The sequence below is a fragment of the Harmonia axyridis genome, chromosome 2 (genome assembly GCF_914767665.1).
Source record: "Harmonia axyridis chromosome 2, icHarAxyr1.1, whole genome shotgun sequence".
NCBI lineage: Eukaryota > Metazoa > Arthropoda > Insecta > Coleoptera > Coccinellidae > Harmonia > Harmonia axyridis.
In genome coordinates, this window is record NC_059502.1 from 39,371,268 (window position 1) to 39,393,198 (window position 21,931).

General features: G+C 34.9%; 2 protein-coding genes across 7 annotated transcripts in view; one reads left to right on the forward strand and one right to left on the reverse strand.

Moving 5' to 3' along the window:
• Window positions 1–21,931, forward strand: part of LOC123672378 (ubiquitin carboxyl-terminal hydrolase 47) — a 312,797-nt gene that overhangs the window by 20,729 nt on the left and 270,137 nt on the right. The window contains exon 2 of one of the 6 annotated variants that reach the window (XM_045606468.1): window positions 11,943–12,120. The exons of the other annotated variants lie outside the window; for them this stretch is intronic. The gene's annotated coding sequence lies outside the window, so the exon portion shown is untranslated. The remainder of the gene's footprint in view (window positions 1–11,942; window positions 12,121–21,931) is intronic. 6 annotated transcript variants of the gene reach the window in all.
• LOC123672404 lies at window positions 377–2,532 on the reverse strand. Its single transcript, XM_045606511.1, has one exon. The coding sequence runs from the start codon at window positions 1,594–1,596 to the stop codon at window positions 523–525; it is 1,074 nt and encodes a 357-aa protein (XP_045462467.1). The 5' UTR covers window positions 1,597–2,532; the 3' UTR covers window positions 377–522.

Sequence of the window (21,931 nt, forward strand, 5' to 3'; positions counted from 1 at the left end):
GAATTTGACCCCTTAACGAACTCAATATTTAGACCTCAAAAGTACCTTAAATGTTAAGAGACTAAACTGTAGCATATTTTGTATCAGCTTATGGGGCGCGTTGTTATTTCCTATAATTACGAAGAATGTGAAAAAACATGATCAGTCAAAACTCACAACTGGAGACATAGTTTTATTAAGTACCTACTAATCAGAAAGTTCTTAAAAATTCGGGGGTTGTAAAAGTGAAACTTGTTTTTTTCTTGGAAGGAAACAATATGTATTTTTTCGATACTCTCAATCATTTGAATTCAGATCGCACCAATTCTTTACATAATAATTCTATATGGGAATAAGCTTTTCCGATATAAGCATAGTATCCTTTCCTTATACTATGATACAGGGTCCGGCAAAAAAACCTCCCTGATTTCAATAGGCATTTGCAAAAAGAATAAGAAACATATAGAACAATTACTTATATTTGTGAATAGCCTATATGATGCCATTTTACATCACTTAGTACACTTTACTTGGTTTTGAAAATTATGTCTGATAAATGATGTCCCCCATTGTTAAGACATTCACGAAGTCTTTCCCTGAAGTTGTCCATAGTTCTTCGTGTAACTTCCCTTGGAATGCCACTTCCTGCCTAATGGCATCTTTTAGTTCTTGCAGAGTTCTGGGACGATGTTTGTACACTTCAGCCTTTAGGTACCCCCACAGAAAGAAATCACAAGGTGATAAGTCGGGTGACCTTGGGGGCCAGCAAATGTCTCCTCTTAAAGAAACAAGACGTCCAGGGAACAACTCTCTTAACATTTCCATGGACCGCCGAGCAGTGTGAGCTGTGGCTCCGTCCTGTTGGAACCAAACTTCTTCTTCCTGATGGTCTAAAACAAACTGGTTTATCTTGGGTCGGAGAAATGTCTCTATCATGTGACAATAGCGATCGGTATTGACCGTTACTGTTTGTCCATCTTCTTCAAAAAAGTACGGTCCACACACACCAAATTCCGCAACTGCGCACCAAACTGTGACTTTTGGGCTGTGTAGTGGTTGTTGGTGCAGTTCCCTAGGATTTTCTGTAGCCCAGTAGCGTAAATTCTGTTTGTTAACAGTTCCACATAAGTGGAAGTGGTGGGCTTCATCAGAAGAAATGAAGACAGCATCTGGGGCAATGTTTTGCAAAATGTCATCACATGCAGCCGTGCGAGTTGCATAATCTTCTTCAGACAACCTTTGTGCAACCAATATTTTGTAGGGATGCAGATGAAGTTCTTTATGCAGAATTCTCCTTACACTCCTTTCTGACAATCCCAGGGCAGCTGCATGTTTAACCGCTGAACGCTTTGGAGACTGTTGGATGGATGTTCTCACTCGCGCCACATTCTCCGGTGTTATTGCAGTACGAGGTCGGCCAGTTGGTTTTCTTTTAACTGCTGACCCTGTTTGTCTAAAGTTTGACACCCACAGTCTAATCGTTTTCGCATCAGGAACACTATCACGTCGGCCAAGTTCGAATCGAATCCGAAACGCTCGTTGAGTAGAAATCACAGAACCGCCATTTTTTATAAACTCCTCCACAACAAACGACCGATGCTCACCGAGCCAAGCCATGGCGAACACTGAAAATGGCACGTACGCCCAGCGTTGCCAGGCGGACAAGCCGAAAATATCGTACCGCGTGTTCAAAATTATCGTACATTATCGTACATATTATCGTATCCCACTGATTTTTATCGTACACATTCGAAATAAAGGAAATTTTTGCGAGAATATGATAATTTGTGGACAAGGATGAATAAACAAGCAATATATCGAATAAGTAATATATTTCTTATTTAAACAAAACGGTAAATGAATAATTAATTAATTATTAGGCAAGATCAGACAACCTGCATTATCCTATTCACAGACTGTCGGTGACGGAAAAACATCCATCTTATAATTCTAATATGTACATAAGATTGTACAATGAACTTGCAAAAAATTAAAAAATTAACAATTGAACATTTGCTCCCATAACCACATATAAAATAATATGAATCTAAATAATTGAATTGATTGGAAATACAGAGATATATCTTCGTAAAAATTCTCTATAAAATAAATGTCATCAAAAAAACGATTTTCTTATATGAAATGAATATATTCAAATCTGAAATATTCAGCCACACAAATTTGTCAATGAAATTCCAGTTACAACAATTGTTTTTCACTAAACAGAATACCAAATGAGAGATAATGGTAATTGATATATTTTCAACTGAATTTTGAACACCATCTGTTTTTAATGAGGACCCTTCGTCCCTCCGGAGTTCGGATATTCCATGATTCTTTGTATTTATTTTCAGCCGACAGTCACCAAAGAAGTTTTATGATTTTATTATGTTTAAGTAGGTTCGTTCTCCTAGATTCACGTAGAACCCCAATGAACAATGAATTGATTCATCGGAACATCCTTGAGTTTAGACATTCCCAACCGTCTCGGTTAGATTTTTTAAAACTACTAAAACTTATCAAATGATTTCTTCCTACTAAAAACTTCCTGAAAATGCAATAATCTACTGAAAAATTGGATATTTACTAAATCTGGTCATACTGAGTTTCATTATATTTTGAGTATCTATGGACACTTTAGCTCAAATGATAGGTACACTGAAATTATCGTACAAAACGCTATTATCGTACATGCGGTATCGTACATAGTATTGAGCAGCAAATTATCGTACAAAACGATAATTATCGTACGAACGGCAACCCTGCGTACGCCGCTACGCTACGGAACAATACCCCCTCCCGATCTCTACCCCCACTACAACTCACGCGGTGGCCTACTCAAACCGGGGAGGTTTTTTTGCCGGACCCTGTATAAGACAGTATGATGAGGGTTATTGAGTCTCAGTGCTGCCCTGATGATCATGAATGCTTCGAAAAGCACACAGTTTCATTCAATAAAACCTTGTAATCATGAAGATACTGAGTGATATCAACGCGAAAGATCATACAACCATCAATAATTATTATGAATTAACTAGTAATTATTTGTTCAATTTAAAGTTGGCAAAAATAACAAATTAGTCACCGAGACCCATAGATTTGATGGTTTCCTTGCATTATATATAAAAACCGTGTAGCAACTTGCAATGGATAAAAAATGGGGTTCAAAAATTCATTGACACAAAGGCTTCTGCAAAATCTACTCAAGAATCAAATCTCAATACAATACAGAGAATGGAAATCTCACAATAGGCATTCAAAATTAGCATTGTTACAAATTGCATCTGCAACAGTCTACCTGCAAGGTAGTCAGCCATATAATAATAATAATAACAATAAGCATTCAAAATTATCATTGTTACAAATTGCATCTGCAACAGAGTCTACCTGCAAGGTAGTCAGCCATAATGTTAATGAAAATATTTTGGTAGTATGGCAACAATTCCGTTTATGATATGTTGAAACTCAATGAAAGCCTATTGTGCTTCTATAGTAGTCCCACAATCGAATTGCTCGAACTGAAATGACATTAGAAGAATGTTCTGTTTTATCTTTATATTTTGCAGGTTAATTTGAATTTGGCTCTGTCGGTACAATAATAAGACTATTATGAAGACTGTCTCGGTAGTGCAGAGGACTGAAAAGTCGACTGTGGTGTCGAAGGTACCGGGTTCGATTCCTGGCCAGGTCATGGATGTTGTACATGTCTGGTGATGGTTCGGTTAGAGGCTAATGACCGTTGCAGTCGATGCCTTCAACGAAAGAAAAAAAAAAGACTATTTTGAATGATTAAAATTGGCCTTTTGTATATTCAATTATGTTGAACAATTGACAGTTTCACATTTTTCAATGATTGCCGAGATCTGAGTAGGCTAGAAATATTTTTGCAATATTTTTATATATTGCAGTTCTTAATAACAAATCTAAAATATATCTTCTATGTTCTGAGCAGATGATATTCGTTGCGAACCATTCGGGCAGAAAATTTTGAATGCATTTAACACTTGTTCTTTTTCAAATTACACATGAGTTTATCATGTGTAATGTTTCCCTATATGTTTGCTGACAATCCAAAACACTTGTTGTGAATTTCTGCAACAAAGATGTAGGTGCTTTTAATCCACTTTCATAATTCAAGCCGTAATTTTTGAAAAACACCAAGAGCTCATGTTCATTTTCAAGATTTTTAGGCGCTTCCAAACTGATTTCACAATCTTCACATCCGAAACGATCCCAACATTTTTTGACCAAATAACCTGCAAAATATACAAAAGAACATTTTTCCAATGTCACTTCATCTCGAAATTCGACAGCAGGAGTACCTACTAGTTGGACTACTTGAAGAATCCGAATTGTCCGATTCTGATGATGACGATTTTTCATTGAGATTCAATACGGAAAGAGGTTCGTTGTTATTTGCCACTAAAATATTTTCATCGTCATCTGGCTTACTACCTGCATTGGCACTTGTAGATGGCCTCAAAAAATTTGTTACAATGCTTATTTTGAATGCTGTTCTGAATGACCTTACTGTGGGATTTCTGTTATATCCCCCTCTCTGACGATACACAGAAAATTGATTCTCGAGAGGATCTTGAATAAGCCTTCCCGTAAATAAGAAGTTAAATCCCTCATTTCTTTGATCAAATGCAAATTGCTTCACGGCATTTATAGTTAATAGAAAACCATCAAAACTATCAGGCCTTGTCAATTTGTTATTTTTGCCAACTTTATACAAGTTTTCAATTAATTCTTAACCATTATTAAATGGTTGTTATAACTTCCGGATTTATATCACTAAGTACACGATTATAAGGTTTTGTTGAATGAAACCGTGTGCTATTCAAAGCATCAAATAAGTTGTTGATGGTTTCCACAAAGCGTGCAGTATTTTAGCAAAATGGCGTCGAGTGAAGATGATCATAGCGATGGTGAGAGCATCAAAAGTGATAAAAGCACAGTTTTATTAGATAACAATTATAAATGTTGTACCAAAAAAGTGTGCGCGATCCAAATTTGCATAAATTGCGATGGTATATACCATGGATTTTGCGTTAAAAAGAAAAACATCAAGGTAATCAGTGGAAGATATATCGAGTGTTGTGATAAGATCCTCGAAAAACGCAAAAAACTGAACAAGGAAGAAGTTTTGGAGCTCAAGATCGAATACCTGAGTAAGTTATTAGCAGAATCACAAGATTAAAATAAGATTTTAAAAGAAAATAACATGATATTGAAAGAAAATAATAGGTTCTCAAAACAACAGATAAGTAACATGGAAAAAAAAGTGACATAAAGAATGTAACGCAATATTCAAGTATTGTTAGAAGTAGTTCCCATAGAGAAAATACTGCCTCAGATAAAATCATTCCGAGAGTAGTAGTTCAAATGACTGACAGACCAGGTAATAAACAAAACAATGATAACCTCAAAATACAACAACAATACAAGAAAATTCTGTCCAGTCCAAAGTCCCCAGAAATGAATGAAGACAGTATTTAAACTACAAATATGTTACAAGAATCTGAGTTCACTGAAATAAAAAGAAGGAAACGGTATGCAAAGAAGAGATTAGGAACGGGAAATGATTCAGGAAATGGTTTTTCAGGCCCGGAAAGAACAGTTTGGTTGCATATCTATAGAGTAAACAATAATGTAACAACTGAAATGGTGAAAGGTCATATCAAGAAACAACCTGGTTTCGAAAATACAAAAATTACTGTAACAGAACTACAAACAAAACAAGGACAACTCAAAATTTTTTGTGTTACAGCTCCACTTACAAAGAATGATGAAATGTACGAAACATCTTTCTGGCCATAAGAATAAGAAGATTTAAATTTGAAATCCATAAAAGAAATAATGAAAAAACTTTTTCAATATAATAAACAATCATATAGTTCCTCAAGTGAAACATCCGAAAGTACATAGACCTAAAAATTCCAAAATAAGTATAATACATCAGAACATACAGTCTATAGGTAATGCTGTCAATAAACTTGAATATGGACTCCAAAAACATGAAGAATGCAAGATATTGTGCTTGACAGAACAATTAACCAGTTTTCCAATTGCTAACTTTAATTTGATTGGAAGTTTCTGCAGACCTGAGGGAAGTCATGGTGGATCAGCTTTATATTTTCACAAAAACATCAAAGGCAAAACAAGAAGACAACTGCAAAAATTTTCCAAGTGTGAAGAGTTTGAATGTGCAGCCGGAGAGTGGACCACAAAAAATATATAATTCATAGTTCTGTCAATATATAGACCTCCAAATGGTAGCATAAAAACTTTCCTCTCTGCAACGGAAAAAGTTTTGGAGAAAATTCATCAAGAAAATAAGGAGATAATAATAAATAAATATTGCATTATTAAGACCAAATAAACATGCATCTGAGTTACTTAATCTGATGGAATCTTTCAATCTCAATCCATTCATTAACCAGGTTATAAGATTTACTGATAGGTCAAGTTCATCCATTGACAATATTTTCGCAAATATTTCTGATTGGTTCTGTACTATTCACGTCCATGTTCAAAATCGAGCAATTTATCACAGGAATTTGGACAGAAATAACAAATAATCAATTATGATTTTGCCAACGTTTCGGAACTTGTTCCTTTTTCAAGGCTCATCATGCAATTAATAAAATATATATTTAAAATAGTCAAAGTGGAGAATAAATAAACGGTTTCGACGTATGTCGGTCAATCTTTTTTTTTTTTTTTATCAACAAAAATAGAGAATTTATTTGAAAACAAATTATTGAAATATGATAAAAATTTTGAAAAACTTATTATATTATATAAAGAATGAAGATGAGAAACGGTGATTAAATAAAAAAAAAGAATAACAAAATATGTGAGTAAGCCATCCACAAAACAATTCCTGGATTCAAATTGAGGAACTTATATATCCTATACTAAATCTTCGGCAAATGATCAATTGTGGCCTTTGTAAAGAGTCAGTTCTTACTATTCAAATAATCGAAAAGAATATTCATGATATGTCAATTAAATAATTAGTTCAACTTATTGGTTCTGGGGAAAATTTTGCCTGGTGTTTTCGTGCTCTGCTCTCTGAATTCCATCGGACATGAGTCTAGCGTAAATTGTGATTGACTGACATACGTCGAAACCGTTTATTTATTCTCCACTTTGACTATTTTAAATATATATTTTATTAATTGTATGATGAGCCTTGAAAAAGGAACAAGTCGTTCCGAAACGTTGGCAAAATCATAATTGATTATTTGTTATTTCTGTCCAAATTCCTGTGATAAATTGCTCGATTTCTGATTGGGAAAGTTCTGTGTTCAACATACATGTATCAGATCATAAAGCGCAAAAACTCAGTTTCCTAATAGAAATAGAGAAAAACAATAATCCTATGTTCTGTCGATTTTATGGTCAGCAAGAAAAAAATACATTTCTGGAGGAATTATTTAGTCAGAGCTGGGAGCTTGTAAGAGAAGTAGACACTCAAAATGTTGATGAGCAGTAGAATATTTTTATGTCGGACTTTGGGAATGTTTTAATGAAAACTTTTCAAAAAAAACTATCAATGAACAAAAAGCATTTGAGCAAGTATAGATCACCTGAAATTGAAGAAATAAAAAAGAGACTAGATATTCTTTTGATTATGAGTGGCGCTAGTAAACAACATATGGATCTGTACAGAAATACAAAGAAAGAATATGATCATGCACTGAAAAAACAGAGAACAAAATCTTATGAGGGACTAGTGATTAGATCTGACAATAAAAGCAAGACTATGTGGCAAATCTGCAAGGAAATATCAGGTACAACTAAAGATCAAGAGAATTATCATCTAGAAGAAACCCCAGAAGAAATTGCGGAAAATTTAAATATACCCTTCAACAATACAGTAACTAATATATTGAAAAACTTACCCACAATAGCTATAAATTATTCCCACATGAAGTATATCGATAAATCTTTTTATTTGAAACCTACCACTCCTACAGAAGTTGAAAATTTAGGTAAATCTATCAAAAAAAAAAGAGATACCCCTTAGTGTCATAATTACGAAATGCCTGGAGGAAGGATACTTTCCGGAGCAACTTAAGAAAACAAGAATAGTACCTGTTTATAAAAAAGGCGAGCCAAGTTCCCCGGAAAACTATCGACCGATCTCAATCCTTCCTGCTCTGTCGAAGTTGTTCGAGGTGATTATGAGGGACAGACTTGTTAGCTTCTTCGAAAAACAGAAGATTTTCAGCTCTCAACAACATGATTTTTTAGCAAATAGATCGGTGGAGTCCGCAATCACAGAAGTAATGCAAAATATAAGTGAATGTTTTAATGGTAAAAAAAAATGTAGCCTACAAGCATGTGATCTCTCAAAGGCGTTTGATAGTATCAAACATACAGTGTTGCTTGGGAAACTTGAATTCTACGGTATCCGAGGGGTGGCATTGGACCTGCTGAAAAGTTATCTTACGGATAGAACACAAAAAACTTGTTTAGATGAGAAAGGTTCATCCTGGTTAAAAATAGACAATGGTGTCCCTCAAGGGTCAATACTGGGTCCCATCTTGTTTGTAATATACATCAATGACTTGCCAGAAAATGTAACAGCTGATAAGTCAATTCTCTTTGCCGATGATACCTCATTCTTGAATTCAGGAGTGGAAGATCGGGAATTGCGGTCAAAAGATGAGAAAACAATGGCGGATGCAAAGTCATGGTTTGATACGAATGGTTTGATGATGAACATTGATAAAACCTAGAGACTCCTCTTCGAGACCAAGCCATCGTCTTCCGGTTGCTCCTTGAAACTTCTTGGTGTCACATTGATGCCCAACCTGAGCTTCTCACTTCATGTTGATATGCTGATTCCGAGACTATCGAGAGCAACTTATGCTATAAGGAGAATCAGGCAGCTCGCGGGACCCGAAGCTGCAAGATTGACTTATTTTGCACACTTCCATAGTGCTCTCAATTTTGGTGTGCTCTTTTGGGGCGATTCCTCTGAGAGTGCCAGGATATTCAGAAAGCAGAAGATCGCTTTGAGGGTGCTGTGCGGGGTGCATTGGCGACAAAGCTGTAGGGAATTATTCCCGAGGGAAGGCATTCTTACCTTGCCGAGTATTTTTATACTTGCCTGCATACTATTTATTTTCGACCATCAAGAAATAATAGACAGGAACAACTGTCATCATGAATATGAAACACGAAATCGTTATAATTTCAAAATACCATATCACAGAGTGAAAGCTGCTCAAGTGAACGTAAATCACTTAGCTATTAAATTATATAATAAGCTACCTTCCAACCTAAAAACGCTTAAGAGGGAACATATGAGGAGAAGACTCAGAAGGATGTTGATGGAGAAAGCCTATTATAGTGCCAAAGAATTCCTCGATGATGACCTAGTCTGAATTCCGTTCAATGCGTAGTTGTTTTTCAACGGGTGTTTGTAAAAAATGCAACAATTTGTGTTATACATATTTTTGTACTTTGTATTTTGACTCCCCATTTAAGTTTGATGGCTCAAAAAAACATATTTACCACAGTACCACAGATGTAGATAAGTGAATAATTAAATAAAAATCATATGCGAGAGCACAATGGCCTAATAAGGATATCTTATGTTTTGGGTTAAAGTTAAAACGCCTAAGAAGTCTTTCAAATTCGGTAGCAGCGACCTATCACTTGGGGAGCTCCTTCAACCTGGAGCATGGCTTGATGGAGTAAGAGTTAGATTATTTCGAAATTTTCAATCAATCCGAAAATAATCATACAGATTTTACCACTCTCCAAAAACCAATAATAAAAAATATGCCTCTAACCTTAACCTGCTACTACCAAAATGTTAGAGGATTGCGCACCAAATTAAATGAGTTTTCACTTGCAATCTCCAGTATAGACTATGATGTAATATTTTCAACCGAAACGTGGCTTTCCCCAGATTTCAATAATGCTGAACTAGGCATGAATAACTATAATATTTATGAGAAAGACCGAGACAGTAACACGATTACTAAAAAAATTGGAGGTAGTGTCCTAGTGGCCATTAAGTTGAATTTCATGTCTCATTCAATTTTGATCGATTATAATATCGAACAAATTTTTGTGCACATGAAGGCAGATTCCGAAGCTTTCATTTTATCTAATGTTTATTTTCCGCCGAACAGAACCGATTCACTATAATGAATCCTACCTAAATGAACTCGAAATAATGGTTGATAAATATGATAATGTAAATCTGATCTGTTGTGGAGATTTATGTCTGGCGAATGTTGGAGCACATCTGATGCGAACAGTTTTTGTGTTATGACTAGAACGCAGTTTCTCGTTAGTAATACGGCAGCACTTCTCAGTTCAAATCAAATAAAAACTACAAGAAATATAAATAATGCGTTATTAGATCTCATATTTGTTTCATACGATGATATCCACGTTACAAAATCACCTGATGAACTGGTTCGATGCGACCCTCACCACCCAGCCCTAACCTTCGATTTAAAATTATCGAACAAAGGCGAAATTAACGAAGCTATTCCTGTTCTTTCATATTATGATTTCAAGACAGCAAACTTTGACTGCATTTTTGAAATTTTGGCTAACGTGGAATGAAACTTGGTTATCTCCGATGAAATAGAGAAAAGTACAAGTTTGTTTTATAATGTTGTATTCGAGATCATCAGCAAATATGTACCCAGAAGGGTCATAGCTCGAAATACGTATTGGTTTTCATCTAATTTAAAGAAATTAATCTGTCTCAAAAAAGCCGCTCACAAGAAATTTAAACTCAGTCAATGGATAAAAGACTATACCGAATTTGTGGAAATTAGAAGAGAGTGCAAGCAAAAATCTGAAACTTGCTATAAAAACTATATAAAATTAGTAGAAGAGTCTTTGGCTTCAACCCAAAATTTTTCTGGAAATATGTTAATGATTTCTCAAGGACAAGCTCCCCCGAGCTTTTTTGAGTTTCCCCAAGTTTATTTTTCCGAATTCTTCATACTTTAAGAATGTATCAGAATTATTGTCTATTTTGTAGTTTTTTGAATTGGTTAATAAACATTATTATTATTATTATTTGAAAGAAAATAACAGTCTACCAAACACTATGTACCTACTTGAATGACGAAATATTCAGTAATACACGAGATATAGCCGAATAATTTATTTTAATTGTTTCAAAATATACGATATCAACCTAATGCAACTCAATTCTCAATAAATAGAAACTGAAACAATATATGGATTTAATATTTTTGATAATTCATTGTTAGGAGTCACTTCAAACCACTTTAAGGTATCCAAGTTCTTACAAACTTCACTTTTACCATAGTATACTATATACTTATACTATGCCGTAAGATACTTATACTATGCCGTAAGATAACTTTTCAGCAGGTCCAATGCCACCCCTCGGATACTGTAGAATTCAAGTTTCCCAAGCAACACTGTATGTTTGATACTATCAAACGCCTTTGAGAGATCACATGCTTGTAGGCTACATTTTTTTTACCATTAAAACATTCACTTATATTTTGCATTACTTCTGTGATTGCGGACTTCACCGATCTATTTGCTAAAAAATCATGTTGTTGAGAGCTGAAAATCTTCTGTTTTTCGAAGAAGTTAACCAGTCTATCCCTCATAATCACCTCGAACAACTTCGACAGAGCAGGAAGGATTGAGATCGGTCGATAGTTTTCCGGGGAACTTGGCTCGCCTTTTTTATAAACAGGTACTATTCTTGTTTTCTTAAGTTGCTCCGGAAAGTATCCTTCCTCCAGGCAATTCTTCCTTCTTCCAATTGCCGGGCGTACTTTTTTTTGTAGATTTGGTATGCCTTTTTAATTCCTTCGTCCCCTCGTACTTTCATTATTGTCTCCAGTGCCTCCAACCGCTTTCTCATTTCCATCATATTTATTTTTTGTTCTTGCCCATTTTAATTCTGTCTGATTTCAAAATTGTTTTTTCAGGACAGCTTCGATCGAAATGATGAATTAGTTTCTCCCAAAAATTATCAAAATCAGCTTTTCATGATAAACTTTCGGAAGTTGTCCACATCTCTTCCTCCAGAAGTTTCTTCAGTTTATTGATATTTGACCTTCTTGTGTCCCTAGAGATGATGATCTTTTTTACCTTTCCCGGGGCAGAGTGAGTAGCATAACTTAATATTTGACCCAGATGGTCTGAAAGGTGTGGTTGAAAAGTAAGTGACTCACAATCATTCACGTTCGAAAATATATTATCGATTGTAGATTTACTTGACGAAGATATCCTTGATGGTTCCATAAACTTAGCCTGGAGACTGAAATCCATAAACACCTCTCGTAATCTGCTCGAGTCCACCTTTTCCTTCGATAAATCCACATTAAAGTCACCACCAACACAAATTGTTTTAATTTCAGGTTTCATCTCGTGTTAGCTATGCAGGCAGCATCTCAGCTTTTCCAAAAAAGTGTCAACGGATCCCTGAGGGGCCTATAGATTCCCAGTATTAAGTGTCTGTTCTTTGCATCCCACATACCAGCCATCTCTACGGTGTCTTTCACGGAAAAATTTTTGAGGTCTTTTAATACCTCAAATCTATATTTGGTATTAGCAAGCAACAGGACTCCACCATATCATTGAAGTCTACTATAATTATCTATTACGTTGTATCCCTGGATCTTCAACTCCTCAACGATTTCCTCCGCCATCCAATGCTCTGTGATAATGGCCGCATCGATTTTTTTCTCGAAAAGCACCTCCTCCAGGAGATCTGTCTTTTGCTTAATTAATCTTATATTGACGTTCAGTAGGTTGAAAGATCCGAAATCGGGCTTAATGTTCAGCTTGTCTTCGATATTTTCGAAAAAAATACCTCTTGAGAGTAACTCCCCTTGGCCAGAAGTCTCCCCTGTTCACTTCCTCCAACAGATCGAAATCAATACCCAGTCTGAAAGACGCACTCGTACTATCTTCTCTTGAAATTTTTTCAACAACAATTTCCGTTTTATTTTCTGGAAATTTTGCCTTTATAAATTCAACTACATCCTCTTCTTTGCAATCTTTATTTATTTTTCCTAAGTGTAACCACGCTTTTTTATTTGCTGACTGGAGACTGCAGTTCTCTGTTCCAGTTCCCTTTATAACGTCTATTCTACGAGTCTTGTAAGATTTTCTATTAGTTTTCTCCTCCTCAGAAGAGGTCAACATATTTCCAGTTTCAGTTGTCGTTGTGGAATTCTTAATATTTCCTCCAGACGGCGCCTTAGTATCTTTTGTGACGTTTTGTCGCAAATTTTTCCCATGTCATGTAGTAGGCACAGATAACCTGACAGTAGGTATCTTTTTTGAAGTTTCATCGTCATATTCAGAGCCGTACCTAGGTACTATTGCGCCTGTGGCAATATCTTAGACAGCGCCCCCCATTTTCGAAGACTTTTTTCATCGATTATATTTTCTTATAGTATTTTTTTGTTCATAACTTAAGTCATATATTTTGTGATTATTTCATAGAACGCAAATTCTAAGGAAGGCTAGCAATATTTTCAATGCTAGGGCGTAGAAATGGGTGGTAATCATCCCCCACCCAATATTTCCAAAATATAAATTTTCAGAACTCTCGCAAAGACGAAAAACGAAAATTTTTCCATAAAAAGTACCAATAATCATTTTACTTTCCTCTGAAATCGACAACGAGTACAAAATCGGTCCCTTTTACGGTTTATGAGTTTATTATCGCTTTCAAGATGAGTACTTTTACTGCACTACGAGCACATATATGCCCGAGGTTTATTATTTTCCTTTATCTATTCGCTTTGTCGGTGTCGCCCCTTATTTGCCATCTGTAATTTTTGCATTCGTAATCGGTATACACTTACTCGTTGTTTTCGGTTTTTTGTTTCATTCTCGTCACAAAATTTCAATACTGTAGTTATCAAAGTACTGAACTGAGTAATTCGCATAGGTCTGGGCCGTGTTATACAATTTATTGTGATTCATTCAAATTGCAATTTGATTTTGTAGATATCAGTTTTGAATTGATTATATCTAAACGGTGTTCCTAATGTGTACAAATGAAAATGACAGATTTCTCGGATCATTTTGAGAAAAAAGTTCTATAACATGAATCTGCAAACGCTTTGGTTTTGAGATACCGGTGTTAAAGTTTTTTTTCTCATAGCACCTTCCCTTCACAAGATATCTAACTTGAATTGGCATAGATCTTCTGATTTAAAGTTTTCATCTTGTGATATACTTATTTTGTAAGCAACTCTACAGGGTGATATTGTTTCTGGAAGTGTACCTGCTTCTTTCCACCAGAACTATTTTTTGGTGAAGCACTGGTTCTATAGAAAGATGTGAAAAGAAACTCTGGTCTGAACACTTTTTGGTTCGTTGTATTTTTGTCGTATCTGCTATCGATTTCGAAAAAAAAATTCAAACAGCTCTCTGGTAATCCTCAGGAAAAATCCAAATTATTTTAAAAATCCAGTTAGTAAGCTGTGATGAATAAATTAATTATAACTTATGGTACTTATCAAAAAATTCTGTGGCGAAGATTAATAAAGATTCGATAAACAAATAAATATAAGCATCACTAAAAAGTATGACTATACAAGAAACACCATGTTTCTCGAAAACAAAGCGTTTGCGGGCTCATGTTTATGGGACTTTTTTTTTTTAAATTATCCAAGGAATATTTTCCTTCGTAACTCCGTTTTAGGAAAACCCAGTATAAGGTGAGAACAATCGAATTGGTATTAAAAAAAAATATTTTGAGTAATTAAGTTCCAACTTCGTTATCAAACCTCTTTTTCTCACATTACAGATATGAGTAAACATTGTTGATAAAAAATTTCTTTTTCGAGAACCCCCTCCCCAAGAAAGAAGAAAGATCTCCGTCCTTGGTTTCCGGATTCCTCGGCATTGCTCGTTGCGAGGCGTATACATGAAAACCGAGTTGTGATCTTTCGAATTATTATGTCTGGTGCTCCAATATTTTTTGGCGCCCCTGCAGACCTTGCGCCCATGGCAAGTGCCACCTTTGCCACGCCCTAGATACGGCACTGGTCATATTTACATTTGTTTTGGTTTTCATTTCCTTGGCTAACCTCAACAGGATTTCTATTTGTTGCTGTAATAAGCCTTATTAAATGTTTTTGTTCATCTATTCTTTCTTCAAGCTGATTTGTCATTTTTGTTTTCAATGCTATTTCGTTTTTCATATACTGTATTTTTAACTGATATCTCACACAATGCGTACACGATGTTACTTGTTCCATGCCCTCAAAGCATTTCTCCTGTGTGTCAACAACTGAAGAATTTTCATTATCGTTTATAATTTCAGGCTGATGATTAATAGAATTCTCAAAACAAATCTCATTCAGACTAGAAAGTCGGGCTTTCAAATTCTGAATTTCTATTTCTTTCTCCTCGCAATTACATTTCTTGGAGGTTATGTCATCACAACAGAATATTTCCCCAATTTCATTCACGTATAGTCCACTGATTTTCAAAATACAGCTGGGGTGGAAAGTACACTTGCATTTATGACAAGTCACAAATTTTTCACATCTTTGGTACATTTTTTGCAGATAATTTCTGCTGTGTTATTTACTCGCGGTTTGTTTACCATTGTCGTTATTAATGATTGAATATTCTCAGCTGTTGTATTAGATTGTAAACCACCAATCCATATCCAGTTTCTTCCTTTTGGAGCTGGCTTTAGTAAGTTGTTGGGGGTTCCAGTGCCCTCTATGAAGTTGTTCCTCTTCTTCTTGGTGTTAGTTACTACTGTAAATAACTCTTCTTTTATCTATTGGTCATCTATAACTGCATTTATTTCTTTCAACGTTGTTTTATTATTAGTTTTCTCTGCAAAGCTCGTCTTTTTTACTGGTTTTCCTTGAACTTTTCCCAACATCTCAGAATTCTTTTTCTTCAATTCAGTGGACTTCACATTTTTTTCATCGTGAGCTTTCATTCTATTGGTTTCATGTAAATCTTGTGAAGATAAAAGACGTACCAGATCAATGTTGGATTCTTTTAATGTTGTTATCTCAGTTTTTAGATCAATGAAGGTTTTCTGTATTGTTCTCATTATTGTCTCTGTATGCTCCTTCATTTCTTGTTTAGATGGTGTAGTATTTTCCTCAAATTCAGGGTTGCTGTCAGTTCCTGGGAGTAGTTTCAACTTCACTCCTTCAACACAGTTGTCGCAGAAGAAGCAGACATTTTGGGATTCGATAATTGTTTTGTAAAGCGAATCTTTTATTCGTGTACATTGTGGATGAGATTCTGACTTACAGAATTCGCATTCGATGATCTTTGTGTTGACGATAAAATTATCGTGGCAAGTGACGCAGGAACTAGACATCCTGTTGCAGTTGTGTATGTATGGTAGCCTTTTGTTTCAAATATTTCAGATAAACAGATAAGAAGGTAATTCTTACAACATGTGCTGCTACTGGTTCACATTTTCATGTAGTTTTAATAATTGATTCAATTAATAACACTTTGTAATTGAATATTCTGATTTCATCGATATTTCACTGAAACGGCGAGTTTCGCGGCTTTCTGTTGATGTATTTTTAAATAAAATATCCTAAGATATTCGTGTATAATTGGCGGTTATAAGGAGACGAGCAAAACCGTGTGTCACCACCACATATGCACATATGGTTTATATTATTATATAAGAATATTACTATGGAAATGATCACAATAAAATTATTGTGATCATTTCCTTAGTAACGTAATTGGACGTTCGCCAAAAAAAAATAAAAGTTAAGCTGTCATTGAATTTTTCAAAAGGCAGCGCTTTGATTATAGTTCTTTTAATAAATAAGAAATTTGAAATTTTATTTATATTTTGATTATACGAACCTCCTCATTCGACGTATTTCGCGAAACACCACTGAGTTGCGCTCTCGTGACTCGGAGTATAATCGAATATTGTCTTTGCTCTTATGATAATATAACTGATTATTAAATGGATATTAAGTAATTATTCAATGATTATTCAGTTAATATTTATTCGAAAAATCCGCTCAAAAAATCTATCCACCGATGACTAGACTAGATCTTCGTTGATATCTTTTTAATGAACAAGTAATCCTTGGTATCCTTGGAATCCAGGGGTAGTTTTTTCAACCCTTAGGCCCAGTTTCACCAAATGCTTTAATCTTGACTTGGCTCTTAAGTGAGGCCTTAGATCACGATTAATGTAATGTAGCGTTTCACCACACTCTAAAGCGCCATTTAATCGACCAATCGCGATTTAGCACTAATCGGCCATTTTTGGAGGATTATAACCTTTCAAGTTGAGATTAATAAATATTTATCAGTATGGAACTCTTGTCTATGTACAGGGTGGGCAAATAAGCGAGGTAAGCGGCTATATCTCAGGATCCACTCATCGTAGAGACTTGCGGTAAAAAATTTTACCACTAAAGTAAACAACAGAAAACACTGGAAATTGTTTTGAAGTTCATACCTCCATCGCTAGGGGGCGTAATAGCTATCGTCGAGTAGAAAAATGCATTTTACTCGAAAAATTTTCATATTAAGTTGGAAAAAAAATATCATCACTGTAAACCTTGGAAAATTCTCTATCTGTTTGAATTGTCACTTTCGATTTTGCGACATCGAATGAGGGTGGGGGAAAGATAGAAATCTGACTGATTGAAATGTCTGTAACTTCAGTTTGGCTCAAAATTTTTGAGCAAATTAGATCTTATTTGAGGGACAACCTCTTGTTGATCAAGGAAAAAATATACTCATGATGAATTTGATTCAGCTGCTTCCGATAGGGAGCGCTAAGTCAGAAGTTCATTGTTTCGTTCATTTTTCTCTGAAATTTCAAATGTGATGATAGGATTTTCTTAACAGAAACAAAAATTTCATTGAATTTTCATGAAAAAACCTGAAGGTCGCAAAGCGATAATTTCAGGCGTTCTGAAGTTATGGCCGAAAGAAGATATTCTTCAACTGATGCACTGCGAAAAACCAAATTGAGTCTTCAAGTTCTAACAGAAACAGAAATCCCATCAAATTTGTATGAAAAAACCAAAAGGTCGCAAAGCGATAGCTTCAAGCGTTCTAGAGTTATGGCCGAAAGAAGACACAATTTAGTTTTTCAGTGCATCAGTTGAAGAATATCTTTTTTCGTCCATAACTCCAGAACCCCTGAAGCTATCGCTTTGCGACCTGTTGGTTTTTTCATACAAATTCGATGGGATTTCTGTTTCTGTTAGAACTTGAAGACTCAATTGGTTTTTCGCAGTGCATCAGTTGAAGAATATCTTCTTTCGGCCATAACTTCAGAACGCCTGAAATTATCGCTTTGCAACCTTCGGGTTTTTTCATGCGAATTCAATTAAATTTTTGTTTCTGTTAAGCAAATCCTATCATTACATTTGAAATTTCAGAGAAAAATGAACAAAACAATGAACTTCTGACTTAGAGCTCCCTATCGGAAGCAGCTGAATCAAATTCATCATGAGTATATTTTTTCCTTAATCAACAAGATGTTGTCTCTCAAATAAGATCTAATTTGCTCAAAAATGTTGAGCCAAACTGAAGTTACAGACATTTCAATCAGTCAGATTTCTATCTTTCCCCCACCCTCATTCGATGTCGCAAAATCGAAAGTGACAATTCAAACAGATAGAGAATTTTCCAAGGTTTACAGTGATGATATTTTTTTTCCAACTTAATGTGAAAATTTTTCGAGTAAAATGCATTTTTCTACTCGACGATAGCTATTAAGCCCCCTAGCGGTAGAGGTATGAACTTCAAAATAATTTCCAGTGTTTTCTTTTGTTTACTTTAGTGGTAAAATTTTTTACCGCAAGTCTCTACGATGAGTGGTTCCTGAGATATAGCCGCTTACCTCGCTTATTTGCCCACCCTGTAATTATTTTTCCGGAAATTTCTAATTTTTGGGTCAATTTCATCAAAATATGACTATATGTATAGGCTCAATATGTCCCATTGAAAATACACGTCAACTTTGTTTTTGTGTTCTATGAAATTTATTGCAAAGAATAATTTATTGATATGTTTGATTGAAATATTATTTAAAAAGCAGTTAAACTTGTTAATAAAAATAAATAAGTTAATAAAATTACGTATATAGTTTTTTTTCCAGAATGTGTGGTTTTGTGAAATGGGATAATTTCTTTTTAACTTCTGCAAGTTTCCGACATTTCGAAGCACATCACTCGATATTTTCGGCAAAAATTAACTTTGTTTTTTGTTTACAAGATGACAAATGATTTGAAATGTTATGAGTTATGAATGAATGACACCTGACACCTAGCGCCAATGGTGGTCATCACTGCTAATACGATATAGAACACTACATAACTTCTTGTTCACAACGTTGCCAAATGGTTTGACTATTTAATCGCGATTTGGTTAATCGCGATCATCTTCGGACGGGTTGATGTATGGTGAAACAGAAAACACTGTTAAGCCTGCTTTAGTAACAAGCGGAGTTTAATCAATCTGGGATCAAGTGCTGTTTGGTGAAACTGGGCCTTAAATTTTGAAAATTTGTATCTTTAAAAATACGCGTCGGACCATAACCATATTTGGAATGTAGATTACTATTAGCAATGTGAATAAACTGTGGAAAAATGATTGACTTCCTTTGGAATCCAGGGGTATTTTCTTCAAACCCTTAAAGGACCCAGCACGTTTTATATGGGAAATGGCTTTCCGTGAATTTGACTGAATTTTTGATATGATAAACTGATCAGAAGTTTAGATTTTAGTTTAGTTTTTAGATATGATAGTATTCATTCGTATGTGTGAAGTTCAAAAAGTTCATTTAAAAAAATATAGTATTTTCAAGAATTCGTGGGTTAATATCGGAAGTTCCATTCATAGTTAGCTTCCAACACTTGGACTTCTATATTCTACCCGGATAGTACTATATTGTATCAAAACTGCAGACATTTTCACGGATTCGTTTGTCTGTGAGATGCTATCATCAATTTCGAGACATTCTGAGCACAATGCCTTGGCACCCCATTGTCAGATTATCGAGGTTTGTGAGAAACGAATCACATATCGTATGTAAATGACATCAATAGTGATCACAATTGTTATCCCTGAGGATATATGATTATGATTTTCCCATTTTCCCCCATTAGCTCGCGGTGCCTGGTTATGAACATTTTGGCTAACATATTTGATATTATTGGACATCATATATATGAGGATTCAGTTATTATGGTCTCTCTTAAAAAAAAATCTCACAATATGTCGTTTCTCGGTCATGTGAATTATTCTGGCGTCATCTTGTGGCATGAAAAGATGTATGGAAGATCTTGGATTTTGTATCTCATTTCATAGCCAATGTGGAGCAGTGTATAAAAAATTATCGATGGCGGTGCCTAATAAATCCAAGGAAGATCATTTCTCAGTCGGGTTCTGGCCTCCGAACAACCAAATTCCATCCCAACCAGAAATGAGAGCTCCCCGATTGATAAGCAAAAACCCCGAAAATTGCAAAAAATCCATTTTCAAAGCTCCATATCTCGGAAACTGTCCATTTTTGAGCATTGTGGCTATGGAAACTTCTGATCAGTTAATCAAGAACTACAACAGTTTCCCTTCAAGAGATACAGGGTGATTTTGGAAATTGACACTTTTCGGACCCCTCCTTTATCTCCGAAGTTATTAGAAATAATGTTGAGGTAAAAACTACGTCTGAATCAGAATTCTGCGTAGAATCCAGTGGCGTACTCAATATTTTTTTTCGGGGTATGGTTTTGAAGATTCAACACAAACCTATATTTTTTTTAATGAAACACCCTATATATTATTACTTCGTTGAATTCGTTATTTTTTTCCCTTCAAAATGATGTATGAGACAATGTAGGTAGGATGTTCAGGAATGTTAAAAAAAAACACTAAAACATCAAATAATGATGATTTTTTGTTAATGGGCCATGAATTTTTTATGTTTCAATAAGAGGATTATTACTTTCGATTTTAAAAAGTAGTAGGTCATTGACGATACAAAAACTCTTGTTGTATTATGGCTACTATGCATTTGGAAGCATTGTTTTATCAAGTAGGCATTGGAGGGAAAGAAACCAATCTGATCTATCTGTCATCGCTATGAATTATTGTTATTATTATTGATTCTTCTTTTATATAGGAAATTTATTGCCCATTAACAAAAAATCATTATTATTTGACGTTTTAGTGTTTTTTTAATATTTCTAAACATCCTATCTACATCATACATCATTTTGAAGGAAAAAAAAATAACGAATTCAACGAAGTAATGATATACATGGTGTTCCATTATATAGGTTTGTGTTGAATCTTCAAAACCATACCCCGAAAAAAAATATTGAGTACGCCACTGGATTCTACGCAGAATTCTGATTCAGACGTAGTTTTTACCTCAGCATTATTTCTAATAACTTAATAATAATAGAGTCTTTATTTTTGGCAATTTTCAGGGGCGAAGTCTAGCCAGGGCTACTCCACTCAACCCCCGACAAAATACAAATAAAGAAAAAACAAAACAAAAAAATCAATAAAAGGAAAAAAACATAAATGAACCCTATCAATATTCAACTGAAATATTTCCAAAAATGAACATAATTTACAAAAACTATAACTGGCTCAAAAACAATGTATTCTTCAATTCTCTTCTCAAAGAGTTCAAAGAAGAACCCCTACATGAAATCAGCATTTCATTATGCAACCTCACCGCATTAAAGGTGAAAGAGCGCTGAAACATGGCTGAACCAAATCGAGGCAGCATGAGCCTCTGCCCATGTCTTAAAGCAACACGGTGAACATCTCGTCTGTAGACCAACCTGGCTTTCAAATAAGGAGGAATACCCGTTCTCAAAATTCGATGTACTAAAATACTCATATGAAGCCGAAAAATATTTTCGACCCTGAGCCACGTTAACCCATTTATTCCATTACTGATCCCCCTATCGTA

Coding starts and splice junctions, on each gene's coding strand:
- LOC123672404 (XM_045606511.1), bottom strand. CDS start 1,596: ATGGCTTGGCTCGGTGAGCATCGGTCGTTTGTTGTGGAGGAGTTTATA.